Genomic DNA, 18,719 nt, shown 5'->3' on the forward strand with positions numbered 1-18,719 from the left:
CCGTTGAAAAACTTTTTGGTGTTCGGTCGAAGCAGGAATCGAATCCACGACCTTGTGTATGCAAGGCGGGCATGCTAACCATTGCACCACGATGGCTCCAATACAATATTTATTTAGTTTTTTTCTTAGGTATACATTTAATTGGTAATTAAGAATACTGAATCAAATGCGTCCCATTGCTGCAATAGTCCTTGAAGTCGACTACTCCCAGACTTTCTTACTTACAGCCAATTTCTCATATCCGAAACGACTAAGGATGCCCAAAACTGCTAAATTTATAAAGGAACGAAAGTTTTCGCTTTGGGTATGAGGTATTGGCTGTTAAGCCCTATATCGATATTGTATAGCAATAATAATATTGGGAGCAAAATGTAAACAATAGATAACAACGTCTCAGTGATTTTTCCTAGCATATATAGCAACTCATTTCTTACACCTCCAGCGGAAATTTCGACAACCCATAAGAACTGCTTTGCTATAGATTTGCTAACGAAAATTATTTTATTATTTGTTTACATTTTGCTCCCATAAGAAATACATGGCAAACCAGTATTATTGGCATTCAAACGAAATTTCCACTAGAGGTGAATACCGCCCTTTATGGGTAGTGGAAATCGTTAGAGGTTCATGCCGGCCTTTAAAAAAAGCTATTAGGTACACGAATTGACCTATTGTTTTACTTGGTAAACAACAATCAGCTGTTAACCACAAACTGATTTTGGTACTAAAAATGGTATTTTAGTATCAAAATTAGTGCTTTAGCAATAAAAAATACATCGTTGCTTCCCATTGGCTTATGACTACGGGAAAATGCAATGTTTGGCAGAAAATGTTCTCATTGTTGATTTATAGTTGTGTAGATGATTGACATTTTTCATTAAATGTTCAAGGTTTTAATCGAAATAGCGTAAAAAGTAAAGAAAACGAGTCAATATGAGCGGCATGAAACTTGTGAAGACTACCTACAAAGATAAAAAAGAAATTGTTCGATTTAATTTTGGTGTTGGCGATGATAGCTACAGATCGTTTGTATCTGAAGGTAATGAAATATACATAGCCACCCAGAATAGTGTTTAGCTCTAATGTTATACGTTTTGTTTCAGTGAAAAATACCTACAATATACCACCAAATGTTGAGGTGCAAGTTCTTTCAACAGGATATGTTTTGAAACCAGAAATATTTGGAGATTTTGTTGGCCAATATATTGGGAATTTGGACTTTTTCTTAGAAATTAAAGATACAGGTAAATAGTAGCAGACCTATTCATAATGTTACATTGGGGCTCTTGATATTTGAATAATGAAACATATATTTCAATTTTTTCTTATATTCTTTATAGGTCCAAAAATTATTACACCGTCACCAAAACCCTTGATTATTACACCTTCACCGGAACCTATTAAGGAAGAACATGATGATTACGGTGCACAACAGCTTATGGAGCAAAGAAGACCTTGTTTTAAAATGGACGAGGTCACATTTGCAAATCCAAGTAATAACAGTTATAGTTTCCCATCACCAATGTTGGGTCAAAAACTTCCTTCAAGAGACGTAAGTAGGCTAAGTGAAAATAAAAATTCCTTCGACTCTTAGTTTTTTTGTTTGTTTTTGCTATTACTAGGAAATATTGACAATTCGTGATGTTCAGGAATTGATAAGATTACCCAAGTTGGAAAATAAACATCGTACCCGATTGGCCAAATCCATTATAAAACATATGCAAAATATTGATCCCAATATGCTGTAAGTAGTTTGATATTCTTCAGAAGGGACAAATTTTAATCTATTTTGTTCTCACCTTTTATTTTTAAACTCTATTTAGTTTGGATAAAAATGATTTTATTCAGTTAGCAACAAACATAGTGGAAATATTTCCAACAGAATTGGTAGAAACCTATTATGTACCACGTACAGCAAATAATGCTGCAATGGGAAAATTATTTGATGCCTATAATAATTGCAGGACACAACTTAGACAGGCTGGTTTGATCCCTAAAAAGAGTGAAAGTAAGTATACATACTTGCTACTTGGTATGGTACATCGTACGAAGACAAATTTCTTTAAATGTTTACAATAGTAAACAATTTAACCAGAAGGAATATGAAGAACAATCCAAAGAACAAATGCATCCTTAACATATATGATGAGACAAAACATTTTTAAGAAAACAGAAGGATATATTTGTAACTAGATCAGATTAGAAAGATTACAAAACTGGAATAGTAGAACTACTAAACGACAAGTCAACGTACATATGAGAGAAGACTCAACACTAAAACTACAAAGAAAAAAATAGAATTTTAATAGATTAATTTAAAGCGGAATACACCACAAAACAAGAAAAATATCATTTAACGTCTCATTCTGCCACATCTTCCAGACTTTATGGACTTCCGAAAATCCACAAACCCCATATGCCTCTATGGCCAATCTCATCCTCAGTGGAAGTCCAATGTCACAACCTATCAAAATATATTGGTGACATTTTGAGCAACATTATATTGGAGAAATATAATGTAAAAGAAACTCAATGAAAATAAAAACCCGATTAGAGGATGTATCTCTGGATGAAGACGACATCTTAATATCCATGGACATGGTATCGTTGTTCACCAACATACCTATATACTTAGCAATAAAAAACATAATGACTCAATGGAAATTTCTACTCAATTATGATAACCAATGTACAACCAAATTTATGGCATGACCATGGGAAATCCACTTTCTCCTACAATAGCAGATGTCGATCTTGATACGCTATTAGAACCAGGGCTCGGAGTCTGAAGATTTTGCTGGAGTCAGAGTCGTAAAAATTTTGCTCGACTCTATTCTAGGACCATATAGCTATAGATAGAAAAAATTGTCCAAATTAAATTTCCATAGAAAATGTTGCCAAAATTTTATTTCTATAGAAAATTTTGCCAAAATGTTATTTCTATAGAAAATTTTACCAAAATTTCATTTCTATAAAAAAATTTTGCCAAAATTTTATTTTTCATAGAAAATTCTAATTATATAGAAAATTTTGCCAACATTTATTTCTATTAAAAATTTTGGCAAAATTTCATTTCTATAAAAAATTTTGCCAAAATGTTATTTCTATAGAAAATTTTGCCAAAATTTGTATAGAAAATTTTGCCAACATTTTATTTCTATAGAAAATTTAGCCAAAATTTTATTTGTATAGAAAATTTTGCCAACATTTTATTTCTATAGAAAATTTAGCCAAAATTTTATTTCTATAAAAAATTTTGTTTTGCCAAAATTTTATTTGTATAGAAAATTTAGCCAAAATTTTATTTCTATAGAAAATTTTGCCAAGATTTTATTTCTATAGACAATTTTGCCGAAAATTTTATTTCTATAGAAAATTTTGCCAAAATTTTATTTCTATAGAAAGTTTTGCCAAAATTTTATTTCTATAGAAAGTTTTTCCAAATTTTATTTCTATAGAAAATTTTGCCAAAATTTTATTTCTATAGAACATTTTGCCAAACTTCACTCAAATCGATGATTTGATGGTGGCAAAGGAAAAGAGAGATGTTTGTACGAATTTATTTCGGCATAAGCCGGCTATCAATGTAAAGCCTTTTTTCGGAGGGTTCAAGTGTGGTTTATTCTTGGGTTTAATGAACTGCCTGAATTTATTCTGATAATTTGTTGATAGTTTTGCTGCAAGTAGAGGATGCTGATGAGGAATGTGGTAATTCCGAAACGTGCGTCTATCCAACCATCTTGCAGTCTATAGGGCTTTGCCCAAATAAATTTGACAAACATTATTTTCCTCTGTTGGGTAAGCTACACTTGTAGTTTAGTCAATGTATGGTTTTAAGCTGAAATAAAAAAAAACAACAACAATTATTAAAGAACAAAAACAAACAATAACAAAAAAAAAAACGAATGAAAAAAATTTTATTTCTATAAAAAATTTTGCCAAAATTTTATTTTTCATAGAAAATTTTGCCAAAACTTTATTTTTCATAGAAAATTTAGCCAAAATTTTATTTCTATAGAAAATTTTGCCAAAATTTTATTTCTATAGAAAATTTTGCCAACATTTTATTTCTATAGAAAATTTTGCCAAAATTGTATTTCTATAAAAAATTTTGCCAAAATTTTATTTTTCATAAAAAATTTTGCCAAAATTTTATTTTTCATAAAAAATTTTGCCAAAATTTTATTTTTCATAAAAAATTTTGCCAAAATTTTAATTGTATAGAACATTTTGCCAAAATTTTATTCCTATTAAAAATTTTGGCAAAATTTTATTTCTATAAAAAATTTTGTTTCTATAGAAAATTTTGCCAAAATTTTATTTGTATAGAAAATTTAGCCAAAATTTTATTTCTATAGAAAATTTAGCCAAAATTTTATTTGTATAGAAAATTTAGCCAAAATTTTATTTCTATAGAAAATTTAGCCAAAATCTTATTTCTATAGAAAATTTTGCCAAGATTTTATTTCTATAGACAATTTTCTAAAAAACTTTATTTCTATAGAAAATTTAGCCAAAATTTTATTTCTATCGAAAATTTTGCCTAAATTTTATTCCTATAGAAAATTTACCCAAAATTTTATTTCTATAGAAAATTTTGTTAACATTTTATTTCTATAGAATTTTTTTTCTATAGAACATTTTTCCAAAATTTTGGTTCTATAGAACATTTTTCAAAAATTTTGTTTCTATTGAAAATATTGTCAAAATTTTATTACTTTACTTAAGACAAGACTTTCGTCGCATAAATCAGACCTTAAAGCTGTAGACAAATCAGTAGAGCAAAAAACAGCACTTGCAGCTCACTGTGCAACAACAGGACACAAGCCCAACTTCACAGACGTCGAGATACTTGCTCAAGAGAATAATCATAGGCGTAGATACACTCTTGAGATGCTTAATATAATAGATCTCTCTCCTGACAAGAGAATGAATTTCAAAAAAGACACGGAAGAATGCGCGAGAATGTATCGACACATCATAAACAAGCATCGACACAAACGAAGCTTAGTGTACGGTGGCTTGCAGAACGAACAGCATCACACGAACTCACGTTAGTTATTTTCAATATATTATATCTAAAATAATATTGTGATTTGTGAACATTAAAAGTAATTTAATTTTTGTAATTTATGTAGATACAAAATCCCAGAAGATGGTTAGTGGCACTAACCGAAATATTGGAAATAAATATTAAAACAAATCAATAATCGATTGTTTCTATGACCTCAAGCCGAACAAAATTAATAATCAGAATAAACATAAAATAGGTCAACAACACTCAAAAATATTTTTAAAAAATTTTATTTCTATAGCAAATTTTCTCAAAATTTCAGATTTGCTTCAAATTTTGCACAAAGAGTATATTTGATAGTGCAGTCAAGTGTGGCAAATTTGTTTGAAATTGGTTCAGATTTAGAAATAGTTAGCATATCTTTTGCCCGATTTACATTCTTATTACTACAGAGGCCAAAACTGTTCTCCGATTTAGGAGAACAGAGTTAGTAAAATTAACAGTTTAATTATGCACTCCCAATTTGGTCAAAAGCAGCTAAGAATTAGATATAGCTCGTATATATATCTTAAAAATGGCCAAGATACCCACATTTTCCTTGTGATTTTGTTCTTCCTTCAGACACTTCTAGATTGATGCTGATTAATTTGCCTACTCTTCGGAGCCGACGGACGATGTTGGGCTCCATGATGATGTATAGGTTAGTTAGTGGGGATATTCCATGCTCGGAATTGATATCTAAGATTAGGATAAATGTTCCTTTTAGGGCATCTAGGAATTACCAGTTTCTTTACATTGATTTTCAACGTTCGAATTATGCTTCTGTGGAGCCTATTCGTAGGATGTGCATTATTTTTAATTCAATCTATCATCTAGTTGCCACTAACCTTAGTATTGATATGATGAAGTCTAGAATTTTAGCATATTTGGATAACTAATACATTAGTTTTATTGAATAACCTAATATTTGATCTTGTATTTTAATATATCCGGCTGATGAGTCATTCTCTGTAGCTGGTCAAATCTCTCTGCCTCCACCCTGCCATGGTCCGGATGATGGTGTGTACGCTGTCCCTACGTCATAGGGACGAGGCCCTCACGGTCGGAAGGGGCGGGAAAGTGGGCGATGGGACCGTTCGTTAAAAAAAAAACATCGGCACTACTAAGTCGAAAACTTGTCCGCCACAAGGCATTAGCCGATTTAAATTTTAAGTCGTATACTGGCGACTATTGGTATCTGCTCATATTGTGATGGTTATTTATATCATAATTTAATTTATTAAACATTGCCTTAAATTTGAAATATACGCCCATGTTCTTCATTTCGATTTAGCTCCTTTAGAGAATATTCCGATTGTAAAGGTGTTCTTCAATCTTAATTGGAGAAAAAATTCTCTAAATATTTTAGAGCAAACGCAAGTAATCTAAATCAATTGGATGACATTATATTATAAAATTTTCATCCAAAATAGCATTAAAATGCGTGTATTTATAAAGTAGAATATTTTTTCTTGCTATTTCTTACATTAAATATGTTGTCGGATAACATTACATACAACTTTATTGCAACTAAAGCTTTTTTTTATATAAGTTATATATATATATTATTTTGTAATCATTGACGTACAAAAAGTCAGTTATTTGAGGAAAATTTGAGTAATATATATTTTTTCTTTACGGCTACTGGTCTACTGAGATCGACACCGATCGAGTCGTTAAGGCATGAGGGTAAATTTAAATGTTTTAGCGAATTACATGAGAAATACTGTATATGCTTGGCCTCTCGAGCGATCACCATGATCGGGGATGGGCTCCATCAGTCCTTTTGGGAACATATCGAAAATGGGCCTCGATTACCAGTGTCTGCTATAGGCAGAATTAAGAACTTGCTCTCAGACTTTGACATTTCTATTCCGGATAGACCCGTCAAACTATTCGACTTTAACGACAAAATTCTTTTCGACGACAGTCTAAGCGAATACAACAAGAATCTTACTGCTCCCCATGTACACAAGACACTGTTGGTTGAAAAAATGACCTTTTATAACCCACAAACCGTATTGTATACAGACGGTTCCTTTGATGGAATTCGTACTGGGTTTTCAGTCATAAGGCGATCTGGCCAGAACTTCTGTATTATAAAGGAATGTCGACTACCGGACAGAGTTGGCATACTCTCTGCTGAGTTGGCTGCCATTGCATCTGCTGTAGCATATGCTTCGGGGCAACCTGGTAGGACACTTATCTGTACCGATAGTCTTAGTGTGGCAAAGGCCATACAATCCAATAAGGGCCATGTTTTCGACCACTTAATTTTCCACGCCTCTCGAGCTGACATTATAATAATGTGGATACCTTCCCACGTCGATATAAGCGGTAATGAATATGCGGACGAGATTGCAAAGAGATCCTTAAATTCGAATCAAAAATTCACTCCACCCTCCTTTCACAAGGTTATAACAACACCTTTTTTTGTCCAAAAAGGTCTACATTAACACTCGCAATTGGTGCGATTCCAACGTATTCCTTAGCTTGATAGACCCAGCTATTAGTAGATCTAACTACAACCCCCGCCTTAGTAGATCTGAATGCATTCTTCTCGCTCGTCTTAGGGTGAATAAAACACTTTTCAATACACAACACTATTATGACCAAACTGAACCCGTCAAATGTAGTTTTTGTGACGATTACCTCTCTGTGAAACATATTCTTTCCGATTGTCCATCATCTAGAATTAATATACCTATTAGGAGCATCCTTGACTGCTCTTTAAAAATAATGATCCCGAAAATACGAGAATCCCTTAGAATTCATGGAATCTCAAACATATAAACTTGTTTTTCTTTTTATATACTCAAAAACCGTATTAATATCGGTATTAATTAGAAACTTTTTCATAATATTTAGATAAGTAACATTTAAACCAATATTGCAACAATCCAACAGGCACAAATGATCTTTGTTATCCGGTGCCTTTCAATTATATTTTATAAATTTATTTTATGAAATATATTTTGTAAATAATAAATAAATATTTTTTCTTAATAATCCTGTTATTGTAGTTAGTTTATCACTGCATAAATCTGTAATATATTGTTAATTGGGCCAGGTTTGGCTTTGTATATATTACTTTGGGGAATAATAAATGAAATGAAAATTTTTAAAATTGTTCTACCATTGTCATATTATTCGAAATAAATTTTTTAGTTCTATAATGAAGGGTAACATTTGAAAATTTATGTATGAATTATTAATTGTACTTCTATCAATATATTTTTTTAATAATTATATCCCTTCTATTTTACATGTATTCAAAAAGGATCTCCTAATGATCTTTACGATTCTGATTCTCAAGAGACTTTCACAGAAGCGAATAGCTTTATGTTATTTACCGGATTACCCACGCTCCAGGTATGTCATAAATAATTGATCTAATAAGTGTATTTTTTTTTCAATTTCAATTTCAATTTATTTCAAACATCAATACATAGGAAGCCTAATAAGGCCTATAATACATGTATTGTAAGATTAACTACTACGACTAAGTTGTAGTATAACTAATTTAATGGTAAATTTCTTATCAATGATAAATACATTACAATTAAAACTTGGTCCCCCAACCACAAAGTATTGCAAAATTAAATAATATAAAAACCCAATAACCAGCACATTTATTAAGAAAATTGTAACTCATTAAGAATGTGTATCATTTACATGATCCAAAATATTACTCTTGTATGATTGGTAAGAAAAGGAAAAATTTCTTAGTGAATTAGGCAAATGATTCCAAAAGCGAAGAACTCGAATCAAAAAAGACTTTTCATATATCGAGGAATGTAGCATAGGGACATCAATTTGAACATTACGCGTTGAATTTATAAATGAAAATTTATTTACAAGAACTTCTGGTTTTCTAGATTGCATAATCTTAAAAAAATGAAGAACAGTACGCAAATTCAAGTAATTTCGAAAAGTGCAACCAAGAAAATCAGAAGTACATGCATGAATACGATCATGATCATACCATTTAACATCATATATATAGCGGACAATTCTGTGGACAATTCTCTCTAGCCTATCTAAATTGTAAGACCACGTTCCAGAAAATATTTCAATGCCATAGTTTACAAGAGACATAAGTAAAGCATGGGCCAATTTTTTACGAATATATCTCGGAGTATAAGCCCTCAATTGGTATAACTTTCTTAAAGTGAGGCAAATACGATTTGATAAATAATTTAAATGAACATCAAAATTTAGATTCGGGTCAAGCATAACCCCAAGACATTTAAGAGAATCCACGTAATCAACTATCTGATTATTGATAACAATTCGAGGGCATAAAGCATTGCGAGTTCTTGTGTGGAAATGCATAGCTTTAGATTTAGCTGGGTTGATCATTAAACCATCATCATTCATTATTCCTATAAAGTTATTAATATGATCATTGATTAAAGTTTCAGAAGCATTTGGTCCTAACAAAATAAAGATATCGTCAGCGAATACATAAGGCTGACAAAATGTATTCTCTATCTGAGATATGATATCATTAATATAGGACAGAAACAATATTGGTCCCATAACGGACCCCTGAGGCACGCCTGATGTAACAACGCCGATACTAGAATTAACCCCGTTAAATGACACATACTGCCTTCTATCAGAAAGATAAGAATAAATTAATTTGCAGGCCGTTCTAGAATAGTTAAATTTGTGGTACAATTTCTTCGCCAGGGTAATATGATCAATACGGTCGAAAGCCTTAGTAAGGTCCAAAGAGACTAGTGTACAAAAATGATTCCTATCCAAATTTTCCCTAATTGCTTCAGTTAAAGAAAGTAGTGCAGAAGTCGTATTAAAATTCTTCCTAAAAGCAAATTGGAAAGGATGGAAAAAAGAATAACGATCATAATACTCCAGGATCTGACATTTCATTATATTCTCAAGTATTTTCGACATAGAGGGCAGAATAGTGATCGGTCTTAAATCGTTGCTCATCCGATTTCCATTTTTAGAAATAGGCACTACTCTACCTATTTTCCATTTCGAAGGAAATTCAGAAACCGTAAATATGGTGTTGATAATATGAAGAAGCATGGGAGAAATTAGTGGAAAAATCTTTTTTATGAAACTAATAGGAATGGCGTCATGGCCTAATGCATTTGACTTTATAGCATCAACAGCAGAAACTAGTTCATCAATTGAGACAGATCGAAAGGAGAATGATTCAATATTTTCAACAAATTCGTCAAAATCAATATTAGAACTATCATTGCTAGGAACAAGATTGTCCAAAAAAGTTGTAGCAATAGACTCAATTTCATCAGCATTCATATCGGGAATATCCCTACCAACAAATCCAAGCTCACGGGCTCTCTTCCAAATAAGGGAATTATCAGTCCCACCAAAAATAGCACGTCCATGTCTCGATCTAGCTTTTCGGATGGTAGCCTTAGCCCTATTCCTCAGCCTGCAGTATATCTTCCAATTTCCTTCCGAACGATCTCGAAGGTATTCACCATAGGCGACATCTCTCTCACGCCTAGCAATTTTAATTGACCGGTCGTTAATCCAACCACAGTCATCAGTATTAGCCTTTTTCCTAGATAAAGGAATAAGACTATGCAAGTCATCAATAACACAATTCAAAACCGATAGCTGCAAATCCACATCGTTCGTATTAAAAATGGAAGAAATCTGAAGCTGGTTGAAATAATTTAATAAGACATCGAAATGAATCCTATTATAGTCCTTGTACTCAATGTAAGTTTCATGAGAAGTGGGTGAAAATTTAAACGAACAATAAATGAAACTATGATAAGAACAGAAAAACGGAAACTGCAATTGAGCTTTATGTGCTATAAGAGATGGTTGACTAACAAGAAAAAGGTCAAGTAAAGATGTACTATTGTTGTGTATATGGAGATGTGTCGGTAAACTGTTATGCACACATTCAAGGCCATATCTGGATGTCATAGCTCGAAAGTTCGATGATTTTGTAGGATCAAATAAATTAACATTAAAATCTCCCATGACAATTGTATTCGTAAACCGGTCAAATAGGCAATTATGCATATCCTCAAAAATATCAATCCTACCCGTGGGCAAATAAACTATTCCGACAATAACAGAAGCATTGTTCCCAAAAACCTCAATAAATAAGGATTCACAAGAGCCAAATTGTTTACCCCGATACACTATCCTGTAGCGAAGCTTTTTTGAAACATAGAGACATACGCCTCCTCCTCTTCTGGGATGCAAATTTCCACTAATATTGTCAGGCCGATCATTTCTTACCAAATTATAGTTTTGCATGTTCAAAGAACTCGAAAAGATATCAGGTTTGAACCACGTTTCAGAAATGCCAATAATATCTAACCCTGAATCAAAAAATGTGTTCTTAAATTCTTCAATTTTAGCATTAGAATTAGAAGGACTCAAACTTTGAGCATTTACATGACCAATATTAAGGTTCCCTGAAAAGGAGGAGGAGAAGTTCTTCAGTACGGAGTTATCGCTGGCTATGGGTCCGAGATTGTAATTATGGGTCATCTATTATCAAACAATACTCAAGCAGATGGGGGATCCAATTTTTAAACCTAATGACACTTTGAATTATAAGATTCATTATAATAATAGTTTCAATGAAATTCATATGTATATTCGCCTTAAATGAAATTAATGCTACAAAAAAAAAAAAAAAAATTAAATGGGATATGATTTGTGCGTATTAAAAAAATATATAGATTAATTATTATGTACATAAAATTCATTATATAGGTACTAGATGTATGAATAAACGAAAAACATTTATATCTAGATTAATTGATACTATATACATAGTTAGTTAATTAGAAAAAAAGGGAAAAATAAATTTAATTTTTACTGATTAAATTTTTACCAGATTCTCTATGTGTGATACATATCTATACATTGTTGGTAACTAAAGTACTTGGTTTCATTATCTTTCGTAACTATTTTGGCTTTAAGTTTCTCACGGTTTATTATGGTGTAGCCGGTTATTTTTTTAGAATTTTTTAACCTTTTACACGTTTGTTGTAATTTAATAGCCAGAGTGGAAAGATTATCGTTCAAATATATACGGGTTTCATCGGTCCCACCAACTACATCACACACCCTGAGAGATTTTGATTTGAAATATGCAGCCATTAATTGGTCACGTTTGCCAATATCAGCAAATTTCACGAGAATCGCATGCCTTTGCCTGATGTACATAACATTTACAATATCCGCTGGAGTAACATCAACTTCGAAGTGTGCACACAAAAACACAATTATGTCCTTAAGGCCATCTAATTTATCAGAGAGGCCTGTGATGACCACATCAAGTCTGTTCAATCGGTGTTGGAGAACGTGATTTTGAAGCTCCATATCAAAAAATTTTTGTTTGTTGGCGATATCATGAGAAGCAACCAAGTTGTTACAATTTGTGACATCAACCTTTATTTCTTGAAGACCTTTTGCCAGCTCTCCTCTAACTTCTGCTATTGTAGCCTCAAATGTAGCTTTTAATGCCATATTTTCTTTCTTCATCTCTTCAGCATGAACCCGTAGGGAATCTTTAAAACTTGTAAACTCTCTCCTCATTTCAAGTTTAAAAGCTGCATCCGAATTATCAGGAGGATTTACCATGCATTTCGTGCAAGTGTAAGCAAGGTTACGGTTTTTGTCTAATATGCTAAATAAGCTTTTAGAAACATTCTCGCAGTCCACATGAAACCACATATTACACGATCGACATAGTAAGCATTTTGTTCCAGAAGTCTCCTGGTTACATATACCACAGGGAAAAGTCATCTTTTTTATGATGTAATTATGAATAGCTTTCAAAGCAGGTGATGTGAGATTACCGCCAACGCAACCGAAGAGTGGTGGATGGCAATAATTAAAAAGAGAGCATTTACAGTAATGTGCGTTCTCAATTGTGTGTATGCCAATGTGATAATGCAACAACATCAACGGTAGACACTCCAAATGCACAATATTTAATCTGATATGAATATTAAGATTTTCAGCAATCGTTTCAAAAAACTTCATTCAACCAGTAAAATTTATACACTGCTTATTATTTTTATGTACAATTCAATCTCAATTGCGCACAACAAAGTAGAATATTTTAATTCCAATTTAAGACGAGTATTAAAGCACGTTTAGCAAGTCATAGTGTTGCCAACTATTCAATTTCTAATTTATTACCATCATGATTTGCTTTACCAAAACTATTTTAAACTATTCAAATATATGTCTGTTGCAATAGTGCAATAAGTCTTTTGAAAATAGCATTCATAGTAGGAGTAAAAAAATTTTACCCTAGCTGGAAAAAATTTTACAAATGAATATTTCTCTTTTCTGGAAGACAATGCCTGTTTTTCCTATATCAATTGATTTGCTGATGTTTTAGTTAAAAAAATACCACATATAAATAAAACTGAATTATTAATATTACAGGAAATCTGTCAAATTCGTGAGATACGTGAATCTTTAAATTTACCCAAATTGGAAAATAAACATCGAACAATAATTGCCAAATCCATTATAGCAAGAATACTCGAACCATATCCAGAAAGAAGGTATATATTTTAAATAAAAAATAAAATTCATTAAAAATAATAATGATTCACACTTATATGTAATCATAGACTTGGAAGAGACGATTTTATACAATTGGCCAAATATATTGTGGAACTTTTCCCCACGGAAATAAGGGAAACATATTATGTGCCATGTATCAAGGGACATTTGCAAAAGGGTAAATTATATGATGCCTATAACAATAGACGTTCACGGCTTAGAGCAGCTGGTTTAATAAAGCGAGGATTCAGAGCGAGAACAGAAGATAACTGTAAGTCTTATGGTAAATAAATAATTTTCTCTAAATGCTTCCATTAGCATTTCTTTTTAAAGCCATGGACAATTCTACAGCCAGCGAAGGGGATAATGTTGAGGAGTTTGATATTAAGGAATTGGAAATTTTGAAATCTTCCAAAGTTGAAGCATGGCATGAAGTCTTAACAATGTGGGAAAAGTCTTTTCACTATAGACAAAAACAATTACAGGATGAAAATATGCAACCAATGGAATATATAGCAAAATATAATGTGCTATTAAATGAAAAATGTCATGAGTTGGTAAGTATATAGGAAAGGATTAATTTATTGTTAAAATTTAGACTTTAGGCTAAAAATGAAAAAATATTAAAGTTTAGTTTTTTTCATTTTTTGGGATCTTAAACACTACCCAATTTTTAAAATTCAATAAATTCAATTTTCGGTAGCGAAATTCTTAGAAGAGGAACTCCGAATAAATAATATGTTTTAGGCCGATTCTAAATATGCAGTGTCCAAAAATCCCCAATTTAAATTCCTCACAGAAATCCCCAATACATTTTTGACAATTTTTTGAACTTAAAACTAAAGCAACAGGCTCTGCTTTAGAAAATCAGTAATAATAATCCTGCAAGCTGCAATAAGATCAAGATTTCGAACCACAACACTATGAGACTGGTGATCGTCTTTCAAATGCTAGAGACATGAAAATGCGAGTTCGGAGTTCCTTGTATTTATGAATGAATATAGAAAAAAATTGAGCAAATTTTCTATATAAAAAATGGAAAATTTTTCTATATGAAAAAAAAATTGACAAAATATTCTATAGAAATAAAACTGTGACAAAATTTTCTATATAAATAAAATTTTGACAAAACTTTCTGTACAAATAAAATTTTGACATAATTTTCTATAGAAATAAAGTTTTGACAAAATTTTCTATAGAAATAAAATTTTGACAAAAATTTCTATAGAATTTTGAAAAAAATTTTTATAGAAATAAAATTTTGACAACATTTTCTATAGAAATAGAATTTTGACAAAATTTTCTACAGAAATAAAATTTTGGCAAAATTTTCTATAGAAATAGAATTTTGAAAAAAATTTCTATAGAAATAAAATTTTGACAAAATTTTCTATAGAAATAAAATTTTGACAAAATGTTCTATAGAAATAAAATTTTGACAAAATTTTCTATAGAAATAAAATTTTGACAAAATTTTCTATAGAAATAAAATTTTGACAAAATTTTCTATAGAAATAAAATTTTGACAAAATTTTCTATAGAAATAAAATTTGGCAAAAATTTCTATAGAAATAAAATTTTCGTTTTGTTTGTTATTGTTGGCTTCTCTTCAATCGTTATTGTTGTTTTTGATCTCAGCTTAAAGCCATGCATTGACTAAACTACAAGTGTAGCTTAACCAACAGAGGAGAAGTATGCTTGTCAAATTTATTTGGGCAAAGCCCTATAGACTGCAAGATGGTTGGATTTACAGCTGTTTCGGAATTACCACATCCCTCATCAGCATCCTCTACTTGCAGCAAAACTATCAACCAATTATCAGAATAAATTCTGGTAATTCACTCAACCCAAAGTGAACTACACTTGAACCTTCCGAAAAAGGGGTTTGATAGTCGGCTACTGCCTAAAACAAATTTGCAAGCATATCTCTTTTCCTTTGCCAAACTCAAATCATCGATTTGAATGTAAATGGCTGGGTTTGTTTTTGAGCGTTCTTCCTCTATCTTCATTCGTTTTGTTTGTTATTGTTGGCTTCTCTTCAATCGTTATTGTTGTTTTTGATCTCAGCTTAAAGACATGCATTGACTAAACTACAAGTGTAGCTTAACCAACAGAGGAAAAGTATGCTTGTCAAATCTGACAAATTTTCTATAGAAATAAAATTTTGACAAAATTTTCTATAGAAATAAAATTTTGACAAAATTTTCTATAGAAATAAAATTTTGACAAAATTTTTTATAGAAATAAAATGTTGATAAAAATTTTCTATAGAAATAAAATTTTTACATAATTTTCTATAGAAATAAAATTTTTACAAAATTTTCTATAGAAAAAAATTTTGACAAAATTTTCTATAGAAATAAAATTATGACAAAATTTTCTATAGAAATAACATTTTGACCAAATTTTCTATAGAAATAACATTTTGACAAAATTTTCTATAGAAATAATATTTTGACAACATTTTCTATAGAAAGACAATTTTGACAAAATTTTCTATAGAAAGACAATTTTTATAGAAATAGAATTTTAACAAAATTTCCTATAGAAATAAAATTTTCGCAAAATTTCCTATAAAAATAGAATTTTGAAAAAATTTTCTATAGAAATAACATTTTGGCAAAATTTTCTATAGAAATACAATTTTGACAAAATTTCCTAAAGAAATAAAATTTTGACAACATTTTTTATAGAAATAAAATTTTGACAACATTTTCTATAGAAATAAAATTTTGACAAAATTTTCTATAGAAATAAAATTTTCGATAGAAATAAAATTTTGACAAAATTTTCTATAGAAATAGTATTTTGACAAAATTTTCTATAGAAATAAAATTTCGACAAAATTTTCTATAGAAATAAAATTTTGACAAAATTTTCTACAGAAATAAAATTTTGACAAAATTTTCTATAGAAATACAATTTTGACAAAATTTTCTATAGAAATAGAATTTTGACAAAATTTCCTATAGAAATAAAATTTTGACAACATTTTCTATAAAAATACAATTTTGACAAAATTTCTATAGAAATACAATTTTGACAAAATTTCTATAGAAATACAATTTTGAAAAAATTTAAATTTTGACAAAATTTCCTATAGAAAAAAACATTTTGTTAAAGAGATCAAACCGATTTCTCGAAAAAATCCCCACGAAAACACCCAAATTTATGGAAATTCCCCACCAAATCCACAAGTCCCCAAATCAAAAATGTTGTCCCCATTAATGAAAAAATACGCCCATATTGGGGGAAAATCCCCAATACTGGCAACACTGAATGTATGTGCCTTTAATTTTTTTATTTTACTTACAGTTTGAACTTGATTTCAAAATGTTATATCCGAATATTAACGATATTTATCAATGGAGAAATTATTATCAAAAAGTGATAAATAGAACTAAAGATATACGAGGAGATTGGATCAAGGATATACACCAATATATCGATGACGCATGCAATGATGAAGGTGAAAATTAGCAACAAATTAAATTAATTCACCTATAGTATATTACAAAAGCATTTATTATTATTATTATTTTTTTCAGAGAGCAAAATGAGTTTCGCATTAATGTTAATACCATATCTCTTACCTAATAGAAAACTGCGCAAACAGGAAATACAACAATGTTTTGCCACATACAGTAATGTAAATCTCATTATTAGCATAGATCTTATTTTTTGCATAGTATTTATCTCACTAAACAACTTTTTTTCAGACTGATCCTTTTGACGACGATGATGATGATCATCAACCGAATGTAAAACGCATAAAACTTGAAAATGAAAATGATGCCAAAATATATTTCATTGGCAATACTAAAGGATCTATAAGCCATGCTTATGTTGAAATAGCAGGTTTGAGAATGAAATTCGAGAGTCCCATGAAAGCTGTCGAGGTGTGTTTTCAATGTTTCATGACAATGAATATAAGATATCCGAAGACCTGTTCCTACATCTGGATATTTATACAAAAACTTATTTTTAACGTAGATACAAAACATGATCTAATTTTACCTAAAATCACAACACTAATCAATGATTTGAATAATGAATAATCTTTTTTGGACAAATCTAACAATATTAATGGCACTTTTTTGAAGTAAAAAAAATCAAGTTGGTCATGATTTATACGCGTGGATCATACATAATCTTACAGCATTTACAAAATGTCCTATTTACCTTGGGGCTACCGCAATATGTAAGTTTAGTTGGTAACATAAATTTAAGATATTTTCTAACTATAAAATGTGTGTATATAACTATTTCAACAATATTTTTAATGAGCCACATTGGTTTTGCAATATTTTAAATAAAAATAAATTTAAAAAATATATATTTCTATTTGATAAATTTTAATACATCGTGTTTTTGAGAAACATTACATGTACGATCATTTTAGCGAACAGTGACTAGTGTTCCTTTTTTACTAAATGGAAATCTTTGAGTTTCATATACACTGGCACTTACGAAAAATAAAACATAGCCATCCGGTGTTATACTGTAACCTATAGTAAGGCCAAATTTACAAACATACCAGGGAAATTTTTTTGGTCGGTGTCTTACCCTCCGACTAGAGGTAATGTAGATTAAAATTAGTGCCATAGCTAGGGTTAACCGGAACATAGTTCACCGGCCATTGTCAATGATCTAAGCATAGAATCGGACTGCTTTCAGGGTTATCACAACGGACCGAATAGTCTAAGTGAGCCTGAAATATCGGGCTGCCACTATACCTAACCTAACCGGTTTAGAAAAAGTTCAGCGTATGGCGTGTTTGTGTATCTCAGGCGCATTCAGTAAGACAAGAACAGATTCCCTTAATGTCATGCTGAATCTATTGCCATTAGACATTTTGGCCAAACAGTCAGCTGCAACAACGGATGTGCGGTTGCGGGAGCTATCGCTTGTGGTCAGAAAAAAGGTACGGTCACAGTTCAATCCTCAAAATATTGTCAGATGTGCCAAACGTAGTGGCGAAACCACTTTTCGACAAAAAGTTTGAAACTCCAATTCCCAACAGTAAGGCGTGGTGCACACAGACTCCGGGGAATAAACGTTATATAGATTTCTACACTGATGGATCCAAATTGGATGGACAAGTGGGATTCGA

At 30.8% G+C, this 18,719-nt stretch overlaps 1 protein-coding gene across 2 annotated transcripts; it reads left to right on the plus strand.

Moving 5' to 3' along the window:
* Window positions 1-784: 784 nt before the first annotated feature.
* Window positions 785-17,940, plus strand: LOC142232258 (uncharacterized). Of its 2 annotated transcripts, none has more exons than XM_075302997.1 (12): window positions 785-1,039; window positions 1,104-1,244; window positions 1,341-1,552; window positions 1,623-1,744; window positions 1,824-2,008; window positions 8,334-8,425; window positions 13,484-13,605; window positions 13,675-13,877; window positions 13,925-14,163; window positions 16,922-17,075; window positions 17,155-17,255; window positions 17,326-17,940. In XM_075302997.1, exons 1-12 carry the CDS (start codon window positions 934-936, stop codon window positions 17,662-17,664), a joined length of 2,016 nt encoding a protein of 671 aa, XP_075159112.1. In that variant the 5' UTR covers window positions 785-933; the 3' UTR covers window positions 17,665-17,940. The 2 variants fall into 2 exon arrangements, with proteins under 2 accessions (XP_075159112.1, XP_075159113.1); XM_075302998.1 differs by having other exon boundaries at window positions 786-1,039; window positions 13,940-14,163.
* Window positions 17,941-18,719: the final 779 nt, after the last annotated feature.

The sequence above is a fragment of the Haematobia irritans genome, chromosome 3 (assembly GCF_050003625.1).
Source record: "Haematobia irritans isolate KBUSLIRL chromosome 3, ASM5000362v1, whole genome shotgun sequence".
Classification (NCBI taxonomy): Eukaryota; Metazoa; Arthropoda; class Insecta; order Diptera; family Muscidae; genus Haematobia; species Haematobia irritans.